At 46.3% G+C, this 19,477-nt stretch overlaps 2 protein-coding genes across 4 annotated transcripts; one reads left to right on the forward strand and one right to left on the reverse strand.

The window, feature by feature from the left end:
- Window positions 1-919: 919 nt before the first annotated feature.
- On the reverse strand, window positions 920-6,464 carry LOC111859542 (divergent protein kinase domain 1C-like). Of its 2 annotated transcripts, none has more exons than XM_023842302.2 (5): window positions 6,393-6,464; window positions 5,013-5,339; window positions 2,978-3,670; window positions 2,607-2,771; window positions 920-2,096 (listed from the first exon to the last, which is right to left on the reverse strand). In XM_023842302.2, exons 2-5 carry the CDS (start codon window positions 5,199-5,201, stop codon window positions 1,830-1,832), a joined length of 1,314 nt encoding a protein of 437 aa, XP_023698070.1. In that variant the 5' UTR covers window positions 5,202-5,339; window positions 6,393-6,464; the 3' UTR covers window positions 920-1,829. The 2 variants fall into 2 exon arrangements, with proteins under 2 accessions (XP_023698070.1, XP_023698069.1); XM_023842301.2 differs by lacking the exon at window positions 6,393-6,464 and adding an exon at window positions 5,475-6,355.
- On the forward strand, window positions 6,439-18,162 carry afg3l2 (AFG3-like AAA ATPase 2). 2 transcript variants are annotated; one of them, XM_023842300.2, is made up of 17 exons: window positions 6,439-6,643; window positions 7,123-7,231; window positions 9,142-9,213; window positions 9,383-9,537; window positions 9,632-9,784; window positions 9,942-10,016; window positions 10,323-10,444; window positions 11,673-11,946; window positions 12,169-12,306; window positions 12,594-12,747; window positions 14,507-14,614; window positions 14,706-14,831; window positions 14,973-15,083; window positions 15,256-15,371; window positions 15,498-15,698; window positions 15,801-15,995; window positions 16,991-18,162. In XM_023842300.2, exons 1-17 carry the CDS (start codon window positions 6,551-6,553, stop codon window positions 17,231-17,233), a joined length of 2,445 nt encoding a protein of 814 aa, XP_023698068.1. In that variant the 5' UTR covers window positions 6,439-6,550; the 3' UTR covers window positions 17,234-18,162. The 2 variants fall into 2 exon arrangements, with proteins under 2 accessions (XP_023698068.1, XP_023698067.1); XM_023842299.2 differs by having other exon boundaries at window positions 6,440-6,643; window positions 10,320-10,444.
- Window positions 18,163-19,477: the final 1,315 nt, after the last annotated feature.

A 19,477-nucleotide genomic window follows, 5' to 3' on the forward strand; every position in this document is an offset into this window, starting at 1 on the left:
GGTAAACCTTAGTACTGAGCCACCATCTAAACTATGTGTATTTAGTTTACAATGCCTCTAAACGCAAGCTTACAAAACCTGATCTGTGTTCCTAGCTCTGGAAATGACTGTGTCATACACTTCATCAGATGTTCGTTTTGAGGTTCTCTGTCCAAGCTCTTGGGCTGTGCTGTTTACCTCTAAAAGCATGTTCAGATCTCTTCAGCCTGACTTGCAAATCTGCTTAGAAGCTATTGTCTCCAGGGAAACCCAATCTCATGAACTCGGCCAATCACAATGCAGGCACTGCCAAGAACTACTTTCCACATGAAGTGTTTTCCGCTTGTGTGACATTTTCCCCGCCCTCCCCCGGTGTGGACTTTTCTTTCTGCCTGAAAAGAATTGGTGTGTGTCCAAGAGAAACAGAAACAAAAGAGGACCACAAGAAGATTTTTCAGTACTTCGACAGAGAGGTTCACAAAGCATGTGGCTGATGGTCCAGCAGGAGCCACTTGCTGTCCCTGTGTCAGGGTTCTGTAGGTGTTTTGTTACCAACATTAGACCAGACATCAAGCTGAGGTGCCCTTGCATCTGTTGACATTTTCTGGGATCAGAAACATCACCCTAAGTTCTGTCGATTACTGAGTAAATGTCAGGCCCTTGAGATGAACCATGGCTGGTGGCCTGACACATAGTAATATTCAATATTGTTTTATTCTGTTTTATGTGATATCTTTATGCCCTGCGATGGGAGAATCTGGCGAGATTCTTGAGGCTTTTCTCTTGAGATGCCCTCCAGAGGACACAGCTGGACAGAAGTGTGATGTTTCTGGGATGAAAATAAGAAGCCAGGTTTAATAGTATTCAGGCCCATCCACACTGTCAGGAAAAAGAATTCCGATTTGTACCTTTGCTTGTCCCTGGTATTGTACCCTCAAGGGTCTACCAATTGTACCCTTAGCTGTAGGTGATTGTACTTTTTATGGTACAGAAATGGATTCTGAAGAACATTAGGGATATATTAATGTTGTTTTCTACCTTGGGGATGTTCGAGAGTCCATTTCTGTACCTTAAATTAGGCTAAAAGGTACATTTACTCACAGCTATATGGTACAATTGGGAAACTCTTGAGAGTACAGCCCCAGTGACAAGCAAAGGTACAAACTGATACTCTTCTTTTCTGACAGTGCGGATGTTGTCAGCCGCATGCGTGTGTGATGTTGTGCGTCTGTATCGCTCATTATATCAACAACCCCATAAATGATGACTTTCGCTTACTCTACCTAACTATAGCCACCCAGAGGCATACAGGTCCAACGTTCCCTATAGGAGGGGAGACACACAGTGTCGCTGGTCTCCATCAGGGCTGGTTTGTAGAGACATCACTGCTCTTCACAATATAGAGTCATAGAGAGCTGAGTCTCTGGACGGAGGCCTGTCTAATATCACAGCTCCCCTCCTGTCTGTACAACCTTTTCCTTCCATGGAAACAGCAGACAGGGCAGGGATGACTATTCATGCTACTGTTCTCATACAGTATAACATCATCTCTATTACTATGCAGAAATCATTCACCATGATGTATTTTATATGAGAAAATATATATAAAACGAATGCTCATCAGCAAAAGTAGTTATTTATTTATTTTTTTTAAAATAAAATTAGGGGTTGCAATAAGTCATGATATTATGAATATTCATTTTTGGTAGTTTTTGTGTAATAAATGCAAATCACTTTTCTCTTAAAATAATAAGGGAAAATGCATAAAATTCAGTCTATTCATGGGTCATCCCCGTTCAGTACTTTCCTGCACTGCTGCTGTATCAGAAGCACACATCGGGCCTGTTTAATCAGCCGCCGTTTGCTCGGTGTCGCTCAACGTGCGCTGGTGTCCCCGTGCTGGTGTCCCCGTGCTGGTGTCCCCGTGCTGGTGTCCCCGTGCTGTCCTGCAGGAGCTGGGTGAGGAGCCTCAGCAGGCGCTCCTGCACAGCCCGGCCACCTGCCCCCATGGCACACTCCTGCACAGTATGTCTCAGCTTCACCTCCAGGGGGTGCCCTGCCCTGCCGCCCAGGTACGCGGTGGGGAACCAGTAACTAAATATCTTGTCACATATCACCTAGGAAGAGAGTGCTGTGGATCAGGAAACCAGACTATGTACTATGTACACAGTTTCTTTTTAATCATACTTAGTCCTTTTCTGATTCGGAGCATGGTCATTTCAGTTTCATTTAATTTCATTTCATTTTATCTAATTTCATTTCATTTCAGTCTAAGTTATACTTTGTGCCCCATCTACTGTGCTGATGTATCTATATGTGAATTCCAGGGTTTGTGGCACTTCAGTGAGTATGAGGTGCTTGTCTTGGACTGTGGGGTTCCCACACACTAAGATGCTTCTCTGTGCTCATTCTGCAGGTGCTGTCCATATTTGGAAAGCTTGATATCTCATGGAGTTATGCCAGACTGTTTCGGGTTTCTGGGAAAAAATGCGCTAGTGTTTTTTTTTTGCATTTAAAGCAATGAATGTTAACTATAGTAATAAAATATGGGGCTGGAACTGAGCCAGACCTGTTCATTTGGATGTCTGCTCTTATAGAGACTTAATGCGACCTGCTGCACTGCCTACCTGAAGGTTGCTGTTTATGCGCTCTGAGCCACATCTGTGTCTCCTCACGTCACACCTTGAGCTGCAGTCGAAGAAGACACAGTCGTCATTGCTGGTGCAATTCTGCTCCAGAATGGCTTGCATCTTGGGCTCGAAAAAAGCCAGGTCTGCATCGATGGCCACAACCTACAAGGCCAATGATGAGAGAAGGACGTGAGCTGCCGCAGAGGACATGGTGGGTGGGTCACATGCTCAGTGAAAATGTCAGTGAAGGGAGTATGGGGAGCGTAGCTGCCCAGCTGCTCTAAGAGTATTAAAGAGTAACTCCATACTCATGTAATAGTATGTAATATGAAATGGAAGGCAGTAAAATAGGGTGATTTAGCACGAACCGTGAGGTCCTTCCGGACTGCGAAGTTCTCTGGCTTGACGTCACAGAGGTGGAGGCGATGGGTGAAGTCGTCCTCAAAATGCCTGATCATGTCCATGAAGCTGAGGGCGATGTGGAGCACCATGCGTCTGCCTGAGGCCCCCTTCCTCCCCCAGGGCAGCTCCAGAAGCTCCTCCAGGGCAAAGAGATGCTGCATCCTAGCCTGGCCGGCGATGAGATACTCCACCGCATAGAAATGGCCGCACGAGCCCAGAACCTTTACCACATGCTGGCTGAGATCCTGGAGCACCCTGAAGAAGGTGTACTCCTCCTGCTGCAGGAGAGACCAGAGGGAGGCCAGCTCAGCCCGAGTGACCTTCTGCTGACGCCCTCTGAGGCGGCGGGCCCACAACTGGGGCACAGTGCTGCTCTTCACCTCCAGACCAAGGGAGTTCTTCATCTCGAGGGTGGCGTAGAGGACTATGTCCATGGGTAAAAGTTCTGGAGCGTCCTGGTATTCCAGCAAGCTGAAGTTCTCGTAGGAGGAGAAGTTCTCCAGCTTGGACTTGAGCACGACGGGCACGCCCCGCCAGTCAGCTTTCATCACCTTCTTGCCGCTCTCGTAGTAAAGGCAGCGCTCGTACTCCAGGGTACGGCTGACGCAGAGGTCGTGGCAGAGGTTGCCCGTCAGGATACCCCGCCTGTACTCCTCACACTGAAACAGAGAGACGCCAAGCTCAGGAGGTCCAGGCTGGTCCAGCCGTGGGAAGTGGTGCACGCGGGCTTCTGTTACAGCCCTAGTTGAGGGGCTGGCTGCAGTTCAGTGAGCCAGTTCCCTGTGAAACATAACACTGCAACCACTACATGAGTGCGGGAGCCAGAGCTGAACCTTTGTGTCCCCTGAAGTAGGTGTGTCCCACTATTAGGACATTTGACTGGAAAAACACACGCACACACACAAACAATTTGGCAACTCCAATTCACCATAGCATACCTTTGGACTTAGGAAGGGAAACTGGAGAACCCAAAGGAAAGCCCACAATGACACAGGGAAAATATAACATGCAAACTGCACATACATAGAGCTGGGGTGGAGACAAATACCCCAGTCTCAGAGGTGGATGGCAGCAGTGCTAAGCAAGTCACCACTGCAGCACCCTGGCACACCTATGCTAATTAAGATTAGAGGGCTGGGGTCATAACCATACGTCATATATATGCATCCACTTGACTTTCCTGTCACACTGAAATATGTTATGGTACCTACAGTACCATTAGGTTTAATGCAGGACACAAAAATTTGAAGAAATTAAGGATCTGTCACTTTTGTTCCTTTCAATAACAGAAAAGTTCCACTAGAGTGACCGTGAAATGGGAAAAGCTGTAGGTTGAGCTGTGTTGCAGACGCACTGATCTGAGTGTGGTCCCACCTCACAGTAACATGCAGAGAAACAGAAGAGGCCTGATCGCTGTGTGTTATTGTTACATTCCGCATTTGCCAGACCAAAGTGTACCTTCGGAAGTGGAAAAACTAGGGCGATCAGCCAGGCAGCTATTCAAATACAGCTTGAAGTAGCACAGAATGAAAACGGGGTGGTTACCTGTAAGGACCCAGAGGAACCAGTACGAAGGAAAAAAATTAGAAAAACAGTCAGTCTCTCTTTGGAAGGGATGAAACTTGAGGTCACCCTTTATTATGGTGAAGAGCGGAATAGCTTTGTCTGGTAAAGGAGGTCGAGTGAAATGCATGCTGGGTACATGTTGCCACAGGAGGCCTGTTATCGTGCAGGTGGACGTTTTGTGCCACTTTACCAGCGGCCGATCATGTGTCAGATTCACTCTGAGAGGGAATGAAACAATCTGACATATAAAATAAATATAAAATTATATTAAAAATGTGTCTTGGGAATCTGCCAGGAATAAAAATGTGATAGTGTCAAACCCCAGAAGATGACAGAAGGGGTAACTCTTATGTGACCCTTACGTGACATCACATGAAAGCGTTTGAATATACATACATGTGTCTGCACGAACCCCAGAACCCATAAAGCTCTTACCAGTCTCTGGAGGATCCTGCGACTCCGGTCATCTGTGCAGATGTCGGACAGCAAGGTCTTGTGGATGAAGAGCAGCCCGTTGAGCAGCAACCATGACCCGAACCAGAAGAGGATGACCAGCCCGACTCTCCTCCTGCTGATCTTCAGCCTGAGCGGACGTGGTGCGAGACTTCCTCGGGGCAGCCCCATGGCCCATCAATGCCGCCTTCGGCCCTGGCCTGACGACTCAGGAACGGCATGTGATGCAGCCCTCCACAGCTGCCGGGGGCCTCTTTGGGAGAACTTTCCATCTGGTGCCTAGAAGTTGAGCTTCAGCCACTGACTACCCTGGGAGCAAGCAGTTGAGATCACTTCCTGTGTGCTGACCCAATCAAACTGCCCCGTCCTCTCTCTCCGAAACACCCACACACACATGCATGAGTGACACAGACTCACTTCCTCTTCCCAGAGGAGGCCACTTACTGTGCTCTCAGCACTCTGCCCCTCAGTCCCTCTTTTTGAATATGAGTGGTTCACTCTCTCCTGCACCTCCCCGCTCAGGTCCTGCCTTTTTCAGTTGCTGGGACGGCCCCTTTTGTATCCATAGCAGCAGGATCTGTGGTGTGTCCCTGCACTTGCCCATTAAACTGGCCCCTTTATTGCAGACCAAGGTCCATATAAGGCTTAAGCATTTGCTGCATGTAAATTGCTTTTAATAAAGGAGGGAGTCATAGTGTGGCATGACTGGATGCACTGATGTCAGATTTCAGCTAAATATCCACTTCAAACCATTTAAGTTAAATTCTCCAATGTTACCCCAGAGTGTTATCCTAATATTCAATATTAATAATTGCCATTCAGCTACTAAAACCGGATGAAACCGGTCAAGACACACATCACCGTTACTCTTATAAAGTCAAATTGCAGCAGTAAAGAGGAAAGAATGTTTACAAAGAAAATCTACGAGGTTACATAGTAACTGAATACAATAATGTTTGTAATGCTCACGCTCTTCGCTGGTATGACCAAGGTTTCCATCTAGCGGTCATTATGGCAAATTACATGAGAGGGAAATAAGTCAAATTCCGATCAATAGAGAATCGATTTCATCACTTTTGCGCTATGCCATGTCGTACTTGAATGCCTAACCTGTAAAAGTAAGTAGCTCAAATTCCCACCAGGCTGCCATAGCAATTGTATAAACATATTTTTATATAACGTGTTGCAATATAGGAAAAAAGAAATTGTTGCTCCGGTTAAACCATAGGTGGGCATAAAAATAAACACATAATCTGGACGCAGTTTGAAATTAACCATAAAAATAAAAACAATAAAATAAAAAACAATAAAAATACACATAAAAGGCTGTGAACGTGATTGGAATTGGATAACTCCAGTCACCTTGGGCAGGAGCGGAGTAGGCGTGTCCCTGGTGATGCACGCCACGGGCGGTGACGTAATGACGCACGCACGTAAACAGAAGCATGACGGTTCTGTGCGGCGGAGCAGTTTACCGTGACACCTGTCCCGATATCTGACGGAAAGCGGCACCGCGCGCCATGGCCCACCGCTACCTTCGGCTGTCGTTGGGCTGCCGCACGTTCCTGCAGTGCGCGCTGTCTCCGGCGGTGCGCTCCGGAGCCTCACGCCTGGTATGTCTGCCCGCGCGTTGCCTCGCTTGCGGGGGCTCACTGGGGTCGCCCGTGCTTCAGCCGCCGATGTCCCCCAGCCAGCACCGGGCCGGTCTCTGCGTCCCCCGCCACGGGTCTCCGGCGCGGACTGTCTTGTAGAGCAGGCCTGCACGCGACATTGCGCGGGGTAACACGGCGGCCTGCTACGGCGAAAGCCCAGATCGGGCCTCGCGGAGAACTGGCCGGGATGCGCGCTGCCGGGTCCTTGGATTCTGCCTTTCTTATCTGTATATATAATACTTTAACTACGTACACACACGGGGGCACACGTAACCTTAAATGTAACGCGATCTCTTGAACATTAAGGGGAATCTTTCTATCTAAACACTGCTTTAAAGCCTGAGCCACACAGTCGTTGTCTGATGATCTGCATGATAATTATTTATGACGGTTACCTAGATCAGAGAGGTCTGGGTTTGACACCTTTGTATCTGTTCCAGGTCTCCGGACGACCTGATACCCAGGTTGCATTTGACAGGACGACTCTGCTGGCGGACGTGCTGGGAGCCTACAGGAGGCTCACTGGCCCACGGGCAAAAGGTGCAAAAGGTCTGTTGTCCCTCCACGTGCTGATAAGGGTGATGTTCATCATAATCCTGGTTAGGTTCATTTTCCCCGTACGTCCATGTGTGTGTTACTGCAGGTAGTGGCCATGTCGGCAGAAAATTTTGATTGGGGTGGGCATCAGGGGCCAGTTAAATTTTTGGGGGTGGCCACACCTCACCCTGTCTATTCTATGGTTCTACTTAGAAAATTAAATGAAGCATATTTTCCTTTTTATTATTTTGATGTGGGGTGGCCACATATTTACTTGGGATGACCATAGATCTGCTTCTGACCTTTAGATCTGCTTCTGGCTGGCAGGTTTCCGGAGATATTTTATTCCAGATCCTTAGTCCATAAAGAAATAGTAGCGTTTAACTCTGTGCATGAACCATATTCAGGTAGCTACTTATTGTGAAACCCGAATCAAGATCTCGCGTCTTTGTAGTTCCTTCGCCGAAATGCCTTAAAACTTGTCTTGGGCATTTTAATTTAGCATTTTTCTTTTTTTCCTTCCTTTCACCGGTGGACTCAATGGATTTAAAACTGCTGAACTTCATAAAATCGAAAGCAATCTGCTAGTTTTTAAGGACTGGGAAGTATTAGGAATGGAAAGAAAATAATACACAACAGAAAAATAAGTGTATTTATACAGCCTCAAAAAAAATTAAGACCACAACACATTTTTTTTTGTTTCACTCATTTCTCCAGCCTGGTTCTCTGTTCCTCATTAATGAAGGGCTTCTTCCTTGCTTTATGGGACTTCAGTCCTGCTTCTAGGAGTCATAAACTGTCCTAGCAGTGCACTTCACACCTGCACTTAATGCTTCCCATTCCTTTTGAAGGTCACTTGATGTCATCCTCCGATTCATGATTTAACAGTCATCTCGGTATTAGAAAGTCGCTTCTGCCCTTTACCCGGCTGGTTTCTGATTATTCCCAGTGTCTCCTGCTTCACCTTATTCTTCTGTTCTGCTGTCTTAGAAACTTTGAGCCTGGAAGCATCCTGCTACTCAGCATAGCCTCTGCCAGCAGAACCAGGATTAAACCAGGATTTAAAAAAGCAGAATTGTATAAATATATAGTGGTCTCAATTTTACTTTTTCATGGCTTATATAGTCATATATAATATATTACATATCATATATTAATCAGTGCTGTGAAAAAGTATTTACCGCCTTCCTGAGCCTTCGTGTTCTTCTAGGTCAGCAGTGGTTTTCTCCTTGGAACTCTCCCATGGACGCCATTTTTGCCCAGTTTCTTTCTTATTGTTGAATCATGAACAAGGGCCTTAACTGAGGCAAGTGAGGCTTGCAGTTCTGGAGTCTTTTGTTACCTCTTGGATGAGTCGTCGATGCGCTCTTGGAGTGATTTTGCTAGGTCGGCCGCACTGGGGAAGGCTCACCGCTGTTCCAAGTTTGCTCCATTTGTGGATAATGGCTCTCCCTGTGGTTCGCTGGAGTCCCAAAGCCTTAGAAATGGCTTTGTAACCCTTTCTAGACTCATAGATGTCAATGACTTTGTTTCTCATCTGTTCTGGAGTTTCTTTAGACCGTGGCATGATGTGTAGCTTTTTGAGATCTTTTAGCTACTTCACTTTGTCAGACAGGTATCATTTCAACGATTTCTTGATTGACCTGGTCTGGCAGTGATCATGCCTGGGTGTGGCTAGTGAAATTGAACTCTGCTTTCCAATAATTGTGGTTGATCACAGTTAATTCATGAGTGATGGGTGAGGCTGGGTTGGGCTAGGGAGTGTGTACCAGCATGATTTACCTATGGTTTACTTACTTGTTTGGATAGGTTTGGACATGTTTGTTTTCTTTTACTACTTAATGTAATTTGTTCTATTTTTAATTCTAAAATGTATACTGTATGTTAAAGCTTATACTGACTTTCGTTTTCTTTATCTGCAGGACTTGAGAGATTTTACTGCAAAAATGGTCCTAAGAACAATGAAACCAAACCCCCCGGTGCAGAAGCAAAAGGTACTGTCCCCCCCCCCCAATACTGCTTACGGATTTAAGCACACTGAGTTTAGTACACAAGGGCTTGCACTCTCCGTACTTGTGTTTTTGTTGTTGCACATTCTGAAGTAAAATAACTGCAATCGCGTGATGAAGGTTTGACCATTGATTGGTGTTTGTGCCGGACCAGAAGCCAAGCCTGCAAATGCCCAGCGGCCCCCAGGGAAATCAGCTGGAGGTGGAGGGCCAGGTGGAGGAGCAGGTGGAGGTGGGGGCTCAACAGGAGGCGGGGGCAGAAGAGGAGGGAGAAAGGAGGACTCTACGTGGTGGAGTCGGCTGCAGAAGGTGGGCTGTCGTGCCAAATTCGGAGAGCATGGCGTCCTACCTATGGGGCTTATGTTTTGTTTTTCTTTCCTTCCTGTTTCTTACTTTCATCCAGGGCGACGTGCCCTGGGATGACCGGGAATTCCGGATGTACTTCCTGAGTGCGGCGGCCTTCTGGACAACAGTCGGATATTATTTCTTCTTCCGAAACGCAGCCCGAGAAGTGACCTGGAAGGACTTTGTCAACAATTACCTCTCGAAAGGAGTTGTGAGTATTTTGCTCCTGTGAGCCAGCAGAGTTAATTTGAATGGCAGACTGCTTGTCTGTTTAGTTTATCTATTTGCTTCTGTTGGGATCAGTAATGATCACTGATTGGTGCTGGTTCCTGCAGTAGCACTGGGTTTGACTTCCCCCGTCTTTGCAGGTGGACAGGCTGGAGGTGACGAACAAGCGTTACGTCAAAGTGATCTTCTCTCAGGGGAAGGCTCCAGTGGATGGAGTGAGTCCCATCAGTTTTTGGTGACTGATGTTAGGATTTTGTGTGTGATGCTGTAATGGGATCTTCAAACGTTTTGGCTGGTTATCCTTTCGTTATGGCAGTTGTAGTAAATAATGGTTTTCATTTGCTTGTTTGTAGCCATTGTTAAAATGTGCTGCGCTCATGGCATTAGACTGTAACATAGACAGGGAGACTGTAACAAAGCAAAGTGTGAACATGCACTTGGGAGTTTCCTGTTTTGCCTGACTGTGGTGCTGTGTTTGGTCTCCAGCTTAACTCCTTGACACGGTCTTCTGTCTGCAGCAGTATGTTTGGTTCAACATTGGCAGTGTGGACACGTTTGAGCGCAACCTGGAGACCGCGCAGATGGAGCTGGGAATCGAGGGGGAGAACCGGCTGCCTGTGGTCTACACATCTGAGAGTGATGGGTGAGCCTGGGTTGGGCTAGGGCAGTGGTTCCCAAACTTTCTCTGCAGGGCCCCCGTTTTCTAGTCATTATTGAGCCCCCCCCCCCCCCCCCCATTCAAACTACACAGGTTCAGAATCAAACCTTATTTGAAATACAGCTCCCTTTTCTAATTGAGCGAAACAAATGCAATTAGAAAATACAAATGGTGCAATTTCACCACTGTGGGAGAAAAAAGAGCAATCAATTAAAAATAAAAGTCCAGCATAAGTTTGAAATTATGCAAATACAGATTTAACATTCCTGTTAATATTCATTGGCGTACACAAATTAAAGTTTGTCTTACAATTACAGCATTTTGTTTTTAATGATAACCGCAGGTTTCAGCCTATACTATAGCACAAAACAACACTAAATCATACCCATTAATTGATAGTCTCCCTGCACTTCATGTAGAAAATTTTAAACCTCGTTTTTCATGATTTGGTTAGACTTTTTTGCCCGGCGCTGCAAAACGTCATCACGCGTCACCATGTCACATGGTGCAAAAACCTTGCAAGAGCAAGACGACTTAAGACAGATCGCACAGCACCTCTCAGCCGGCTGAACAAACTGGAACTGCCTCCGTGCGACACAACTTTGCCCTTATTGGCTGAAGAACGTGACATTTGTGTGACGTTTGTATCCCAGGAAGTTCCGATGCGTTATCTGCTATTTCTGCCGAATATCACATAAAGCAGTGAGAACTGGTTTTCAGTTAATTTACCTGGTAAAATAAAGTTTAAATAAATTGCATAAATGCTGTAATAGTACACGTAAGTTAGTGGTTTATTTATTGTTAGTTACTGTAATGTTGCGCTGCTTTATTTGTTTAATCGTCCAGTCTGTGAAGAGATTATTTTAGGGTGGCACACGCCCCTGAGGCTATCCCATTGGTGCGCCCTTCCACAATACCTCCGCGCCCCCCAGTTTGAGAACCACTGGGCTAGGGAGTGTGTACTAGCATGCGCACGGTCCCAGTCATGCATGACCTTCCCTCCTTTACTGCAGGAATTCACTTCTCTCCATGTTTGGTCTGTGTATTTATATTGAAGCATCATACGTTGTCAACCACAGATGTTTGTAGCTGCTGTTCTGCTAAAAGCTGACCTTGATGGTCTCCCCATGAGCGCAGGTGACCCCGAAGGTCTCCCTGTGAGCGTCTTGACTAAACTTCCGTCATACCCTAAATCACAGTTGTCCTTTTGCAGCTCTTTCCTTCTCAGCATGCTTCCCACCATGCTGATCATCGCCTTCCTGCTGTTCACCTTGCGTCGGGGCCCCGCGGCAGGAGGCCGGCCTGGTCGGGGGGTGGGAGGGCTCTTCAGCGTAGGCGAGACCACTGCCAAAGTGCTGCGCGACGAGATTGACGTCAAGTTCAAAGACGTGGCGGGCTGCGAGGAGGCCAAGCTGGAGATCATGGAGTTCGTCAACTTTCTGAAGAACCCCAAGCAGTATCAGGACCTGGGTGCCAAGATCCCCAAGGTGCCAGAGAAGGATGCATGCTGTCATAAGAGGGCAGATACACCTCTACCCAAAATATGTGCCTGTTCCTCATTAAAATAAGCATCATGGCAGCGTGTTATCGTCAGATTTTGCTTTCTGCCACGTATAAAAGATTCAGACAGACGACGCACCTGGTATTGAAACCTGATATATGGTGTCTTCACCTAATGGATTCCTGCCCACTTTTTTTTTCCCCCTTAGGGAGCAATACTCACTGGACCCCCTGGCACAGGAAAGACCCTTTTGGCCAAAGCAACGGCTGGAGAGGCCAATGTCCCATTCATCACGGTCAATGGCTCAGAATTCCTGGAGATGTTCGTGGGAGTCGGGCCAGCCAGGGTGTGTGAGACGAGGACCCAGCCTGCTCTCAGTGTCGTCTGTCTGCTTTGAGCGCTATGCTAGAATCGATCATTGTTGCTCTGTTTGGGTGTGGTGTTCATGTTTCCAGAGAATAGGAATATGAAGTACTTTTTTGCCACATTTTGCCAGTAATGTGAGTTATTTTCCATAATTCTGCCTTTCTTGCTGGGACCCTGATCCAGTGGGTCCTAGTACCAGATCAGGTTGGCTCTGAGATCCCCATGGGTATCTCATCCTGAACTGGAGCATCTCTGACCCCTGCTCAGGTCCGCGACCTCTTTGTGATGGCCCGAAAGAATGCGCCCTGCATCCTCTTCATCGACGAGATCGATGCGGTGGGACGCAAAAGAGGCCGTGGGAACTTTGGAGGCCAGAGCGAGCAAGAGAACACCCTCAACCAGCTGCTGGTAGAGATGGACGGTGAGGAACATTTAACAGTTTCAGTTGGAAGGCCAATTCGTACCTTTCCGCATGCACTTTTGGTTGCATGACAATTTCGTCATGATGGACTGCCTGCAGAAGGCTGTGGTCTTTGCACGTGTAGCCCAGATTTTTATGTCTAACAGAAACCATGCGCGTCCTTGTGCATCGACCACTCATGCAAAATAATCGATTAGGTTTTTCCAGTAGGTACAGATCAGCAGTCAATGATGAAACAGTAGAGCAGTGGTTCCCAAACTGTCTCTGCAGGGCCCCCCTTTTCTAGATAGGAACATTATTGAGCCCCCCCATTCGAACTACACAGGTTCAGATTCAAACTTTATTTGAAATACAACTCCCTTTTCTAACTGAGTGAAACAAATGCAATTACAAAATACAAATGGTGCAATTTCACCACTGTGGGAGAAAAAAGAGCAATCAATTAAAAATAAAAGTCCAGCATAAGTTTGAAATTATGCAAATACAGATTTAACGTTCCTGCTAATATTCATTTGCATACACAAATTAAAGTTTGTCTTACGTTTACCGTATTTTGTTTTTAATGATAACCACAGGTTTCAGCCTATACTATAGCACAAAACAACACTAAATCATACCCATTAATTGATAGTCTCCCTGCACTTCATGTAGAAAATTTTAAACCTCGTTTTTCATAGATTTTTTTTTGTCTGGTGCTGCAAAACGTCATCACGAGTCACCATGTCACACGGTACAAAAAACCTTGCAGGAGCAAGACGACTTAAGACAGATCGCACAGCACCTCTCAGCCGGCTGAACAAACTGGAACTGCCTCCGTGGCGACACAACTTTGCCCTTATTGGCTGAAGAATGTGTCGTTTGTATGACGTTCATATCCCAGGAAGTTCCGATGCATTATATGCTATTTCTCCCGAATATCATGTAAAGCAGTGAGAACTGGTTTTCAGTTAATTTACCTGCTGAAATAAAGTTTAAATAAATGACATAAATGCTCTAATAGTACACGTAAGTTAGTGGTTCATTTATTGTTAGTTACTGTAATGTTGCACTGCTTTATTTGTTTAATCGTCCAGTCTGTGAAGAGATTATTTTAGGGTGGCACATGCCCCTGAGGCTATCCCATTGGTGCGCCCCCCCGCAATACCTCTGTGTCCCCCAGTTTGGGAATCACTGCAGTAGAGGAAGAGTAGCTGTTGTTGTAGTTGTGATGAGTAGCTGTATGAGGAGGGTTGGAGGTTCCTGCATATCGAACGTTTCATACTGTGCAGATATTATACAGTATATGGTATTTTAAAAAGCAACACTATTCTGGCATTTTGAAATATTGGTGTAATACTGCCCAAGCCTTGACTAATAACATTAAACCTGTTCACGAAAGTTTCACCCATTTCACTACATTGCTTGTATTTGTGTTTGATGCTATACATCTGCCCTCTTCTGGCCTGGTGGAATATCACTGCTGTATGCATGCACCGACCACAACCGTCCGCATCCGCAGTCAAACGTAGTATGAGCACAAGCTGTCACGCCGCGTGGATGACCATCCCCAGCCTGAAAGCGCGCGTAGAAAAGAGAAGCATGAACTAGGCTTGAGGATTAACTCCTACACACACACTTGGAGGAACAAGAGTCTGATTGAACTGAGGACGGTAGTGGGTGCGAATTGGTGGTGCATACTTTGAACACAAGTAAGACAAAGTGATCGTCTGCTCTGCTATTTCTGCACCTTGATTACTGTCCTGCTCCTATTGCCTTCCAGGATTCAACACTGCCACCAATGTGGTGGTGCTTGCGGGCACCAACAGACCTGACATCTTGGATCCTGCGCTTATGAGGCCCGGCCGCTTCGACAGGCAGATCTACATCGGTACAGACACTGTCGGATGCTGACGTCTTCGTTTCAGTCAGACGAGGTTGACAAAGATCTGCTGTGTCTCTGTTCTCCTGCACCCATTCAGGTCCTCCTGACATTAAGGGCAGAGCCTCCATATTTAAGGTGCACCTACGGCCCTTGAGGTTGGACGCATCCCTGGATAAGGACGCGTTGGCAAGGAAGATGGCAGCTCTCACACCTGGATTTTCAGGTGAGCCCGTTCTCAGAGCTGGTGTGAGGGGACCAGCAGATTGGCAACTCCCAGTAACAGCCCAGAACATCCTGATGTTCATGTGGACTGTGTTGCCCTTGGCACACTGCCAGTTCTTCCACCCACTCCTACTCTTCTTAGGTGCTGATATCGCCAACGTCTGCAACGAAGCCGCACTGATCGCTGCCAGGCACCTCTCCGATTCCATTACCCAGAAGCACTTTGAGCAGGCCATCGAGCGAGTGATTGGAGGTGAGCGTGACCTTCTGGGCCATTGTCCGGGGTGCAGATGGTGGGGGTGGGGGGGGGTCGTCTGTCAGGAGCAGTTGAGATTAGAATAGAATTAAAAGTGATAAGAAGCCTTTGGTGGAGTTGAGTGTGTGCAGGATCAGCAGACTGGCTGACTGAGCTTCTGTATGTTCAGGTCTTGAGAAGAAGACCCAGGTGCTCCAGCCAGAGGAGAAGAAGACTGTTGCGTACCATGAGGCCGGGCACGCGGTGGCAGGGTGGTTCCTGGAGCACGCGGACCCCCTGCTGAAGGTCAGCTTCTAACTTCTACTCACACCGCCTTGGGCAGTGACCGTGCATCACGGTACCATGACTACACCTGAGTGAAGCTTTTGAAATGTGTCCGGACTTGATGCCCTCTGTGATTGGCTCTCTCAGGTGTCTATCATCCCACGTGGAAAGGGCCTCGGTTACGCCCAATATCTGCCCAAGGAGCAGTATCTCTACACAAAGGAGCAGCTACTGGACCGCATGTGCATGACCCTTGGAGGACGTGTCTCAGAGGAGATCTTCTTCGGCAGAATCACGACGGGAGCTCAGGACGACCTCAGGAAGGTCACGCAGAGCGCTTATGCTCAGGTAGGGCGAGTGTGGGTGGGCATCCTGAAGAGCTGGCCTCACCACTCAGTGCTGAGGTCAACGTGCTGCATATGAGTCTGTGTTTTTGGGTTATGCCCTCAGATTGTGCAATTTGGGATGAACGAGAAGGTGGGCCAGGTCTCCTTTGACCTCCCGCGGCAGGGGGAGATGGTGCTAGAGAAGCCTTACAGTGAGGCCACCGCTCGCCTGATCGACACGGAGGTGCGTCAGCTCATCAACACGGCCTACCAGCGCACCCAGACCCTGTTGAATGAGAAGAAGGCTGAGGTGGAGAAGGTAGGGCGTGTCAGAAGGTCTCCTTCAGCTTTAGGGGTGGGATGTTGTAAAATTTTAAATAGCTTTAATCCTGGGGAACCCAGACCACCTTGTTATAGAAATAATATGTCCATTGGCTAAAATGATCATACAGACCCAGTGAACTCAAAAGCAGGTGCTTTGTAAAAATAACCATTTCCCAGTCCATGTTATGAATGTGTCATATAAGCCCCGCTGGACTGTTCATGCTGTTCCAATTTGTTTAATTTCACCTATGAAATAAGGACAGAAAGGAAGGAAAAACCAAATCTTTGCAACATTCTCATTTTCAAAATGCATTTACTGAGTTTTCCTTTATATCATTCACCATGTGCTGGCAATAAAACACATGCTTCAAAATATGCCAACCCATCAAGAAACAGGTCAAGTGAACAGACCTGCAAAAAGGTGCACTACACACAGAGAGTTTACTTGTGATGGGTTGTAAGGTCTGCTGCACCACCTGTATTCCCTCTGTTTTTGTATGAGGCTGATGTTGAGCACATGGAACATGATCATCACATTTTCCAGAAAAGTTTTAAAACATCCAAAACCTAGTTGTACATGTTCTATAACATCTAAACATTATAACTGATGATGCAAAATTTCTGCCACTTACCTATTTGCAGCTTGACAGGTGAATCTTTGCAGCATGTACAGCAACAACCTCAAAACACGTTGGGGGCCATATTTATTGTGGGGAAAAAAATCTGGTTAATTCAGTCAGTAATCACTAAATGTCACTGTTACTGGGTAGTATATGGTACAATGGGCTGTAAAGCAAAAAAAAAAAAATCTTAACTTTGATGAGTGGGTTGAATGTTAGGCAGAAATAAAAGGAAGGGTCGTATATGACCCTGTGGGTTCCCCAGGGTTAAATTGAGTTTGGATGTTTTTTTCTCCCCAGGTCATGTTCAGACTGCACGTATTGTGTGTTCTGCGATTTGCAATGGGTGATGTGACCTTCTTTGTCTCAGGTGGCCCTGCGCCTGCTGGAGAAGGAGGTCCTGGACAAGAACGACATGGTGGAACTCTTGGGACAGAGGCCCTTCGCAGAAAAGTCCAGCTATGAGGAGTTTGTGGAGGGCACGGGGGGCATGGACGAGGACACGACCCTGCCAGAGGGCCTCAAGGACTGGAACCGAGAACGGGACAAGGAGAAGGAGGAGAGCACAGAGGAGCAGGTGGCACGACAGATCACGCATGGGATGCCTTTCTGAGGGTCCGGAGACACGGGTGGGGCGGGGGGTTGGGGAAGTCTACTGGGTTTCTGACTGGCTTGTTCATCTCACGCAGTGCATTCCTGTGGTGAACGTCTGGTTCCTTTACTAGAACCTGTGAACAGAGAACCCAGCTGGTGTGTTGTGGACACATTTTGGTTTATTATGCCCTCATCTGGGAAGGTGGAGAGGTCAGCAGCTTTGGGTGTGTGGGGGACTTCCTGCCAAAGGTGGGGGATGCAGAGGGATTCCAGGATGAGCAAGAGAGTGAAAGTCACGTTTGATGTAGAAGAACAAAAGCACTTACTGACGCTGCTTCTGTGAAGTGGATGTGAGGCGAAATTCTGGAATTAAATTCTTGGCTTTGATTTAAAGAAAATGTGTTCAGTTAAAGATGGCTCAATTATTGGCTTTACAGGCTGTACAGGCAATATGTAAATTAATGAAGCTATAAAGGGATTCTGACGCCAAAGAAAATCTGGATGAGATTTTAATTAAACGCAGCCTGTTTAACTGGCGTTGGGCAGAAAAATACCGGACTTCATTACTGCATTAGTCAACATAACCAGACTTTAACGTAACCGGGATAAGCTGCAGATTGTCTTTTATGACGGAGCATCTGCAGCGTGTTTGTAGTGTACGTGTTCAGTGCTCAGCGCTGATCCTGTGTTTCGATGCCAAATCACCACTCTTTGCTTTTGTGGAGACTGTTGCATTTCTGTAACATTTCCTGTTTATGGTAATGCTTCAAAGAATCTGTTAGGCCAAATCTGCCCAGATTTCCTACTCACTCTTATCCATTGAGAGAAGGGCTGTGATGTTTTAAGGGGGGAGGGAGGGGAGAGAGATGTTAGTGTTCAGTGATGAACGTTTCAGTGTTTTCCCTAGATTTGTGCATCTTATCTATGAAATAAACTCACCGACAGGAATATCTTGTTTTTTTTGTGATGTAATTGTTCCAGTAATGAGGGCCTTCCAAGGAGATGGCTGTGTAGAACATGAACAATATGCGTGAATGAGTCTGCCCTACTGTGTTCACTGCTGTTCTAAAGTAAAATGTGGTTTGATTTCAGTCTAGCAGATGAAGTGATCACATACAGACTGTTCAAAGTACAGTGGTACCTCAGTTCTCGAACTCATTAGAACTTGAATTTCTTAAAAGTCGAAACAAACCAGTTCGGAAAAAAATGACCTAGAACTCTATCTGAATCTCAGAAGTCGAACCATGAACGCTGACCTAAGAACTTGTACGTGCGGGGAAATGAGTCACATCTCAGCGAAAAGAAAGGGTAACGCTTCAGTCTCACATTCGCTGTGACAGCATCATTTGTGGGTGATACCTTTTTTTTTTTTTTTTAATTGAAAATACTGTATTAAGTAACACTGTACTCACCAAAAAGTTATGCAATAGTTGTACAACTGTTACAACCTAAAAGTTTGATTTACGAACAAATTAATGAATATAGTGTAATAAAAATAAACAATGGACCCCATTGTCCGCGCAGTGTTGGGACATGGCTTGGGCTTGTCACGATCTGCTGAGCTGGGACCGGGGGAAGCAGGGACAAGACTCAAGCGAGCGGGAAACACAAGGTTTAATTGAGAACAGGCAGAACACAATGACGTTACAATGACCCGACTGGGGAAACAAAACTGAAACACAGACTAAATACAGAGGACTAATGACAACCAGAAACAGCTGATCACACAGGGATTCCACACCAGGTTAACGAGGGGGCGCGGGCCACAGAAGGAGCGGACGATCGGGACACAGGACGGTGGTAGTGTCGGGGTACATTCTTTATCGTTTTGGAAGCCATTAAGGGAAAAAAATGCTCTTGTTTTATCCTGTTCATTTTGTGTTTAAATGCTATATATATATATATATATATATATATATATATATATATATATATATATATATATATATATATATATATATATAAATATATAAAAAAACCTGAGTTCTGAATGGATTAAGTTCGAGTTCTGAGGTACCACTGTACTTTCCTGCAGGGTTAATGCTGTTTCACTCGCACCCTCTCAGCACAACAGCGCAAAGAGTCCATTCAAAGTCTAAGTAGGGGATTGGTGTGATGACCAGCACATTCCCATATACTGATAAAATGGGAGCACATCACAAGCATACAAGTGTTAGTACAAACTTGGTTTCCACAGAGAACTGCTTTGCAGCCAAGTCAAAGTACAAGGCATTTTTTTGGCTTAAGTTGTGGCAACATCATA

Source organism: Paramormyrops kingsleyae, chromosome 4 (assembly GCF_048594095.1).
Source record: "Paramormyrops kingsleyae isolate MSU_618 chromosome 4, PKINGS_0.4, whole genome shotgun sequence".
In the NCBI taxonomy this organism is placed as follows: domain Eukaryota; kingdom Metazoa; phylum Chordata; class Actinopteri; order Osteoglossiformes; family Mormyridae; genus Paramormyrops; species Paramormyrops kingsleyae.